The sequence below is a fragment of the Mizuhopecten yessoensis genome, unplaced genomic scaffold (genome assembly GCF_002113885.1).
Source record: "Mizuhopecten yessoensis strain PY_sf001 unplaced genomic scaffold, ASM211388v2 scaffold6113, whole genome shotgun sequence".
NCBI classification, from domain to species: domain Eukaryota; kingdom Metazoa; phylum Mollusca; class Bivalvia; order Pectinida; family Pectinidae; genus Mizuhopecten; species Mizuhopecten yessoensis.
Window position 1 is genome coordinate 526554 of NW_018406386.1, and position 10347 is coordinate 536900.

The following is a 10347-nucleotide window of genomic DNA, read 5'->3' on the forward strand; positions in this document are numbered from 1 at the left end:
ATATGTGTATCAGTAACTAACTGTTTAACACTTCACCAGGATACCCTCTGATATGTGTATCAGTAACTAACTGTTTAACACTTCACCGAGATACCCTCTGATATGTGTATCAGTAAGTTACCCTGTATATACCATTCAACATACACCATTGTTACCCTGTATATACCATACAACATACACCATTGTTACCCTGTATATACCATATAACATATGCCATTATTACCCTGTATATACAATACAACATACACCATTGTTACCCTGTATATACCATACAACATATACCATTGTTACCCTGTATATACCATACAACATACACCATTGTTACCCTGTATATACCATACAACATACACCATTGTTACCCTGTATATACAATACAACATACACCATTGTTACCGTGTATATACCATACAACTTTTTCTATGTATTTTTAACAGGCCTGTGATATCCACTATCCAACCTACACCATCACACATTCTTTGTGTCAGGATTCGAACATCAACCAGTCAGCCATCTTGTATACCTGGGAGGTTGCTATGCCCGCTAATGACCAATTAGGATCCAAACCTCCTTTTGTCATGGTAACTGATGCCACACTATTTACAAGTGTCAATAAGATCGTGCTTGACAGCATTTACTTTCGTCCAACATTTCGAGTCAGGTGTATTGCACAACCTCGACATGCCAACGGAAATCCAGGAATTTCTTCCAAGAGTGAAGCGGTAACCATCAGCCATGAGGAGGGGATTTGTAAGGCCCCTGTGTTCCATGGTTCTCCTCACAACAGTTATGGTGCCCAATCTTTCTTGGCCAATCTGGACTACGTAGGTCCCGAGGACCCAAACCATCCCAATACTATCCACATCTCCATCCAGATTCCACACCAGGATGGCCACCTCCCACTCATATCAACCTTCCCGCTCCACAACCTGCGCTATCTTTTAGCCGAACCTGTGTACCGACAGCAACATCTGTGTTCAAACCTCATCACACCAGAGGAGCGACAGGGGATTGTTGACTCCGGATTCCTAGACAACCCACAAGCTTTCCCACCAGTTTATAACTTTCCATACCAGTTTGACTCGCAGCTGAGAGAAAACCGCACTATCAGTCTATACAAACATCTAAACCTCAAGTCCTGTGTATGGTCGTTCAGTGCGTGGTATCACATGACTGACTTAGTAGACATCTGCGGCGGTAAAGTTATCTCTGATTTCCAGGTAAGTTAAAATTGTTTATGTTATTTAACACTTGTTAGTTCAGAATCATGTGTGGTGTCTTTTGACATATCATTCGAAAAAAAGATGACAATGAAACTCCTAATTATATACTGTTCACTGCCCATGCTCCTGTCGTCATTGATAAGCTTTCTGTGACCCCCAGGTGAAGGGTGTCGGCCAGACCTACCTGACTGTGTCGGTGCCTCTGTATGTGTACTACGTGTACGTGACTGCGCCCGTGGGGTGGGGCTCCCTTCAGCACCATACAGACATGTCCTTCTCCTTCTACTACGACAACATTCTGTGGCAGGCAGGGCTGGAGGGCGAGGGAACCACAGGTGGTGACCTCCAGGTTCTCAAGGTCCTGGTTGGTCGGGATGGCAAACTTGTTATTGATCTCAAGACACACGCTAAGTTCCGAGGTAGGGATTGATCAATGCTGTCATAGAAACAATTTTACAACAGGTCAAGGGCAAATTAATCGTTCAGGAAACAATATTACAACAGGTCAATGGCAAATTAATCGTTCAGGAAACAATATTACAACAGGTCAAGGGCAAATTAATCGTTCAGGAAAGATTTATTATTCAGAAATTATATGACTGATCAGAGATGAAACACTTGCACAACAAAAATTGATAAATTGACTTTAATTTCACAGAACATAAAATGGCATCCATAGATACAGTTTGCACTCTTTTTACACGGCAATGTTGTATCTGAGTAAAATAGTAACTATTTGAAGGAACTGTTTATCTTTTGATGTATATGGTTGGTTGTAATTGTGAAAATATAAGCTGGTATTTTCAATCTGCATATAAGGAAGGAAGATACTTGCATTATCATCTATTAAAACATACAAGTAGAATATCCCAACCCTCTATTTGTTGGTATTCATTTTTTTCTCAAAACCTAAATATTAATTGTCATATGTACCTGAACCTTTGGTTTTTATAGGAATGTATGTTCTTAAACACCACACCATGCCTGGAATTGAGAGTCGAATACTTCCACCAGAGGGCATGGCTATAACCTTTGACCTGACCTTAATGTGGGGTCAACAGACCTTTGACAGCCCCCATCAGCTGTGGCGAGCAACAAGTAACTTCAATCTCAAGGTAAGCAGGCAATGGTAATAAGATTGGGTTGTTGTTGAACGAGTACATCGGTACAGTGGTATTGAAATATTTTGTTTGATGTGAAGTGAAGTATCATTTCTCAAGTTTTGTAAAGTCAATAGCTCTGTGATTTTCCAAGTCCTCAAATAAAAATAATAAGTTGAGATGTTATGGAGACAATTTTTTGTTTACAGGATTACACAGGGCAGTACATTATTGAGCTTATACCTTGTACAGTAGCATCTACCCAGGTGTTTACTGGGGGTCAGGAACCTTTACCGTGTACTGGTCATCAGCCACAGAGGTAAGGACTGTATAAACATCCCTCCCCTACCCATAACACCCACCATCAGTCAGAGTTAAGGACTGTATAAACATCCCTCCCTACCCGTAATGCCCACCATCAGTCAGAGGTAAGGACTATAGAAACCGCCATCCCCACTTCTAACACCCACCATGAGCCAGAGGTAAGGACTGTAGAAACACCCCTTCCTACCTATAACGCCCACCATCAGTCAGAGGTAAGGACTGTAGAAACCGCCATCCCCACCCCTAACACCCACCATGAGCCAGAGTTAAGGACTGTAGAAACACCCCTCCCTACCTATAACGCCAACCATCAGTCAGAGGTAAGGACTGTAGAAACCGCCATCCCCACCCCTAACACCCACCATCAGTCAGAGGTAAGCACTGTAGAAACACCCCTCCTTACNAGTGACGCTGACTTTTGTTGGTCATCTCATTAATTATGCGTGGCTAACCACTTGACCAANGCCCACCATCAGTTAGAGGTAAGGACTGTAGAAACAACCCTTCCCTACCTATAACGCCCACCATCAGCCAGAGGTAAGGTCTGTAGAAACACTCCTTCCTACCCGTAACGCCCACCATCAGTTAGAGGTAAGGACTATAGAAACACCCTTCCCTACCTATAACGCCCACCATCAGCCAGAGGTAAGGACTGTAGAAACACCCCTCCCTACCCCTAATGCCCACCATCAGTTAGAGGTAAGGACTGTAAAAACACCCCTCCCTACCTATAACGCCCACCATCAGCCAGAGGTAAGGACTNATATAAACAAATGGCTGTTTACAAACAAAGTTTATTATAAATAATAAACTACAATATGTGTCTACTGGGGACAGGAACTTTAACCCAAGCAAATTCAACCCTACTGACCACAGAACCAAGTTCCCTAGAAACACCCCATCTTCACTCCATCCAGTATACTTCCCGCTATATCACAGGTGAATGTGTGTGGTCAGAACCCTACTCTGCACTGATAATCAACCACAAAGGCTAAACAAACTCCCTCATATGGAAATGTCCTTCCCTGATTCTTTATGTTCTTCCCTACTTAATGAACCCCAAGCCCAAACCTACAAACTGCAACCCTCACACTTCAACCTGCAACACTCCCCCAACCATCACCCTCAATGTACTGTCAACCTTACCCTTCAAACCACTACCCTCACCCGACCATTCCCCATTCTCACCCTAACTCTACCAATCCCCACCCTCACTCTACCAATATGCACCATCACTCTACCAATACCCACCATAACTCTACCAATCCCCACCCTCACCCTACCAATCCCCACCCTCACTCTACCAATACCCACCATCACTCTACCAATCCCCACCCTCACCCCACCGATCCCAACCCTCACCCTACCAATACCAACCCTAACAGTCCCTACCCCCACCCTACCAATCCCCACCCTCACCCTACCAATACCAACCCTCACCCTAACAGTCCCTTCCCTCACCCTACTAATCCCCAACCTTACCCTACCAATCCCCACCCTCACCCTACCAATACCATCCCTCACCCTAACAGCCCCTACCCCCACCCTACCATTCCCCATCCTCACCCTACCAATCCCCATCCTCACCCTATCAATCCTCACCCTCACCCTACCAATCCCCACCCTCACTCTACCAATCCCCACCCTCACCCTACCATTCCCCATCCTCACCCTACCAATCCCCATCCTCACCCTATCAATCCCCACCCTCACCCTACCAATCCCCACCCTCACTCTACTAATCCCCACCATCACTCTACCAATCCAATCCCCATCCTCAACCTCCCAATCCCCACCCTCACTCTACTAATCCCATCCATCACTTTACCAATCCCAACCCTCACCCTACCATTCCCCATCCTCACCCTACCAATCCCCACCATCACTCTACCAATCCCCATCCTCACCCTATCAATCCCCATCCTCACCCTACCAATCCCCATCCTCACCCTACCATTCCCCATCCTCACCCTACCATTTCCCATCCTCACCCTACCAATCCCCATCCTCACCCTACCAATCCCCACCATCCCTCTACCAATCCCCATCCTCACCCTATCAATCCCCATCCTCACCCTACCATTCCCCATCCTCACCCTACCAATCCCCACCATCACCCTATCAATCCCCATCCTCACCCTACCATTCCCCATCCTCACCCTACCAATCCCCACTAGCACTCTACCAATCCCCATCCTCATCCTATCAATTCCCACCCTCACCCTACCAATCCTCATCCTCACTCTACCAATCTCCACCATCACTCAACCTATCCCCATCCTCATCTTATCAATCCCCACCCTCACCCTACCAATCCCCACCATCCTCACCCTATCAATTCCCATCCTCACCCTACCATTCCCCATCCTCACCCTACCAATCCCCACCAGCACTCTACCAATCCCCATCCTCATCCTATCAATCCCCACCCTCACCCTACCAATCCTCATCCTTACTCTACCAATCTCCACCATCACTCTACCTATCCCCATCCTCACCCGATCAATCCCCACCCTCACCCTACCAATCCTCATCCTCACTCTACCAATCTCCACCCTCACTCTTCCAATCCCCATCCTCACCCTACCAATCCCCACCATCACTCTACCAATCCCCATCCTCATCCTTTCAATTCCCACCCTCACCCTACCAATCCTCATCCTCACTCTACCAATCTCCACCATCACTCTAGCTATCCCCACCATCACTCTACCAATCCTCATCCTCACTCTACCAATCCCCACCATCACTCTACCTATCCCCACCATCACTCTACTAATCCCCACCATCACTCTACCTATCCCCATCCTCACCCTATCAATCCCCACCCTCACCCTACCAATCCTCATCCTCACTCTACCGATCTCCACCATCACTCTACCTATCCCCACCATCACTATCAATCCCCACCTTCATTCAACCAATCCCCATCCTCACCCTACCAATCTCCACCCTCACTCAACCAATCCCCATCCTCACCCTACCAATCCCCACCCTCAACTTCATACCACCAACCCCACCCTATCAACTAACCTTGACCCTACCAACACCAACCTCACTTATTTTTGTAATTAGCAGCAAACGTCCCATTCTGGATTTGCATTTTTAACGATTATGCAATTAAATATAACATAGAAAAATCACCTTCTAGTTGTATGTTGTGTGTTTAGGTTTGAGGTACCCATAGCCTTTCAGCAGTCCAACAGACCCGTACCTCTCGTATACACTCTAAACACCAGGTTCCAACTCACCAGCAACAGACAAACCTTCCTACAGGGGCCAGATCAGACACAGGACGACCTGTACTTTGATGATACAACATTCACCATTGGTAAATTATCTACTTACAAAGCTCATTGACAGTAGTGTGTACAGTCGTTGTTGTGCATGTACAAATGGACCATACATAATATGTATATATCAAACATGTACAAATGGACCATACATAATATGTATATATTAAACATGTACAAATGTATATATTGAACATGTACAAACAATACAAGTGTTAGTTTCCCTTGATACTAACTAGTTAGGCCTATTATAAGATATTAACATGTTTTAGGTGAGGAGCTATTTGGGCGTGTTATGTGGGATCCAGACCAGGATCTGCGGGGTGCCTACAGACTCTCTGTCCAAAAAGTCTACCTGTGTGCCGGTAAGGTTACCTACTGAACCAACCTATCATGACAGCTTTCTTCTTTGTTATAAAATTCATATTAACTTAAGTATACAGTAAAACACTTTTATAAAGACATTTCTCTTTATTCTTTATTCCTTTTCTTTCTACAGGAAGTGATGGTTTTGTGCCGACCTATGACCCTAAAGGTGATATCTATGGCGACGGGCCTCAGTTTGGATGTATACAGCCCAGTAGAAACCTGCTTCATAGATTCCTGATCCTGGATCGAGGTAATCCCGATGTAATACAGAGGCACTTCCAGCACGTACCATTTAACGCTCAGTTCTGTGGAGACAGCCCGGACCTGGCTCGTTTAGAGGACTTCCCCGGAATAGACGGCTTCAGCATAAGTACTGATCCTCTTTACAAAGTAAGTCATCATAGCAGGGTCAAGAGGTCATTCATCAGCATGGTACCAATTAAGGATGTATGCTACCTTAATATGACATGCTGATAAACTAGATATTTGTAAATATCACCGGTGGATATATTTTGCATTAATTTACTCATACGCTTTTCCTCATTGAAATAATATCCACTTACCTGTTGTGCTACCCTTGTGTGACATGAAACTCTTATCCTAAAGAGTTCTATATTAACCGGTACTGTCTTAAAAGCTTGGTAATCTGTACACATCCGTGGAGCGAGATTACACCGTCCAACTTACCAAGCATTGAAGACAGTAGACTTTTCCTTCATATAAAGACAAATATATACAGAAGCTGATACTCTATTTACAGCAACGGTGCCCTTGACCTTTGTCCTCCTGATGAACACAGTAATGTCTGACTAAATGTTGTGTCATTTTCTTTGCAGGTAACTGCTGGCGTCCAGTGGTATTTACAAGTGGTATACATTATTACTAGGGGCGATAGTTCCCTACCCGAATACCGAAACAGGCGATCCTACCGTGAGAAACGAGGCATATCACCAGAGCAAGACAATCCTCTGGATCAACCTCGTAATGGAACAAATATAATAGCCATAAAGTTGAAAAAAGACAGCTCCCAGTCAAACGGGGATTCCCCGACAGAGTTACCATGGATAATGCCAGTGGTAGTGGTACTTCTAGTCATAGCAGTGGTAGTGGTAGTGGTGTGCTGCCTGTGCTTCTGTTTCCGACGGAAACGCCGAAGGAAAAGGAAAGAGCAGAGCTCTCCAGTTACAAGAAAGAGTAATATAGAAATTGCACAGCAGAATTCTCTACGATCTTCACATCAAAATCGACAGAACAGACTGTCACAGTCCAAAATCAACGTGAATATCATGGAGATCAAAAACTCTTCAGTTCACCAGGCAGAAAAAGACAGGACTTTTAACGTGAAAATCAAAGATACTAATATAAAATCTCAGGGAAAAAATACTCACAATATATCAGGGACAGAAGTTTGATTTCCAGTCCTGTCTTCCATTGTTGTGGGCCAGTCTATTGTGATATATGGGGGTGATGGGGGATTATTTATACCAATTTTAATATGTATGATATAAATCTGTTTAAGACTACTTTTTATCACCACATCAGGAAGATTTCTCTAGATTTTTGTGTTTTATTTCAGACACTAGTGTGGAGACTGTTAATGATGAAATAATTGTTTTTATTTAATTAATATCATTGTCACATATCTACTAGGTACTGGAATGGACAATTTACAAAACTCTATAGGATCACAGGAAAGTGTCATTTAAAATGAACATCAACGGCTGATATATTGGTTAGCTGTTCAAAACATCAAGTAAAATTTGCTTCATGAAGATATATAGATACTGAAATATTTTAAAAAATCACCCCAAGGCTGTATTTAATGTACAAATTATTTGAAAAACATTAGAATAATGATGGTAAATCTTGAACTGAAACAATATGGTGTCAATCTGAAACTCCACAAGATGACATGATGATGATGAACGACACCTGAGAGTTCTGGAGTCGTCCATTGCCATAATTGTATAAAATTGTTAAACTAAAAATACTGTAAAACTTGACCCTCCATAAATGTTCCCACAACAGTATTGTACAGCCAAGGGTGAAGTGCAATATGTCTACTGATCATTGATAAGTGCCATACATGTATATCTCCTATAGCTGTGTGATAACAGGGATCAGTGTTTGTAGTGAGAGAATGGTGTGTAAGGAATATTGTTTATTATAACATTGATTACCTCAACTATAAGTACAACTATTGTAACAGTCCTTAATCATTGTCAATCATAAGTTCTCTGTGAATGTAAAAGAGTCAGTTTCCTGGATTGTAGATATATAAAAAGGCACTATGTTAATCATACACAAACATTTTGTACATACAAATATGTAAATTGATACTTACTATACATATATATATATATATATATATGTAAATGAACTCATTTTTCTCTTGACTCAAGTTTTATAAAATTGCAATCTCAGGGGTGTGATAATATGTAGGTGCAATAGTAGACTTAGTCTTTACACAGTGTCTGTTTACTATGGGGGGTAGCTCAGTGTTTGTATACTATGGGGGGAGGGTAGCTCAGTGTATGTATACTATGGGGGGAGCTCAGTGTCTGTATACTATGGGGGGTAGCTCGGTGTCTGTATACTATGGGGGGTAGCTCAGTGTCTGTATACTATGTATGGGGGTAGCTCAGTGTCTGTATACTATGTATGGGGGTAGCTCAGTGTCTGTATACTATGGAGGTAGCTGATTGTCTGTATACTATGGGGTAGCTCAGTGTCTGTATACCATGGAGGTAGCTCAGTGTCTGTATACTATGGGGGTAGCTCAGTGTCTGTATCCTATGGAGGTAGCTCAGTGTCTGTATACTATCGGGGGGGGGAGGGGTAGCTCAGTGTCTGTATACTATGTATGGGGGTAGCTCAGTGTCTGTATACTATGGGGGTTAGGTCAGTGTCTGTATACTATGGGGGTAGCTCAGTGTCTGCATACTATGGAGGTAGCTCAGTGTCTGTATACTGTGGGGTAGCTCAGTGTCTGTATACTATGGAGGTAGCGCAGTGTCTGTATACTATGGGGTAGCTCAGTGTCTGTATCCTATGGAGGTAGCTCAGTGTCTGTATACTATCGGGGGGGGGAGGGGTAGCTCAGTGTCTGTATACTATGTATGGGGGTAGCTCAGTGTCTGTATACTATGGGGGGTTAGCTCAGTGTCTGTATACTATGGGGGTAGCTCAGTGTCTGCATACTATGGAGGTAGCTCAGTGTCTGTATACTATGTATGGGGGTAGCTCAGTGTCTGTATACTATGGAGGTAGCTCAGCGTCTGTATACTATGGGGTAGCTCAGTGTCTGTATACTATGGGGGTAGCTCAGTGTCTGCATACTATGGAGGTAGCTCAGTGTCTGTATACTGTGGGGTAGCTCAGTGTCTGTATACTATGGAGGTAGCTCAGCGTCTGTATACTATGGGGTAGCTCAGTGTCTGTATCCTATGGAGGTAGCTCAGTGTCTGTATACTATCGGGGGGGGGAGGGGTAGCTCAGTGTCTGTATACTATGTATGGGGGTAGCTCAGTGTCTGTATACTATGTATGGGGGTAGCTCAGTGTCTGTATACTATGTATGGGGGTAGCTCAGTGTCTGTATACTATGGGGGGTAGCTCAGTGTCTGTAAACTATGGGGGGGTAGCTCAGTGTCTGTATACTATGGGGGGTAGCTCAGTGTCTGTAAACTATGGGGGGGTAGCTCAGTGTCTGTATACTATGGGGGTAGCTCAGTGTCTGTATACTATGGAGGTAGCTCAGTGTCTGTATACTATGGGGTAGCTCAGTGTCTGTATACTATGGAGGTAGCTCAGTGTCTGTATACTATCGGGTAGCTCAGTGTCTGTATACTATGGAGGTAGCTCAGTGTCTGTATACTATGGGGTAGCTCAGTGTCTGTATACTATGGAGGTAGCTCAGTGTCTGTATACTATCGGGNCTGTATACTATGGGGGTAGCTCAGTGTCTGTATACTATGTATGGCGGTAGCTCATCAGTGTCTGTATACTATGTATGGGGGTAGCTCAGTGTCTGTATACTATG

The 10347-nt window shown here is 43.9% G+C and overlaps 1 protein-coding gene across 1 annotated transcript in view; it reads left to right on the plus strand.

Moving 5' to 3' along the window:
* LOC110451514 (extracellular matrix protein FRAS1-like) overlaps nt 1-8589 on the plus strand; it is a 187604-nt gene extending 179015 nt beyond the window's left edge. The window contains exons 55-62 of the mRNA XM_021499579.1: nt 435-1217; nt 1381-1639; nt 2175-2335; nt 2530-2639; nt 5815-5975; nt 6210-6302; nt 6437-6696; nt 7143-8589. Of these exons, the coding sequence (XP_021355254.1) occupies nt 435-1217; nt 1381-1639; nt 2175-2335; nt 2530-2639; nt 5815-5975; nt 6210-6302; nt 6437-6696; nt 7143-7718 (2403 nt within the window). The 3' untranslated portion in view covers nt 7719-8589. The remainder of the gene's footprint in view (nt 1-434; nt 1218-1380; nt 1640-2174; nt 2336-2529; nt 2640-5814; nt 5976-6209; nt 6303-6436; nt 6697-7142) is intronic.
* The last annotated feature ends 1758 nt before the right edge of the window (nt 8590-10347 follow it).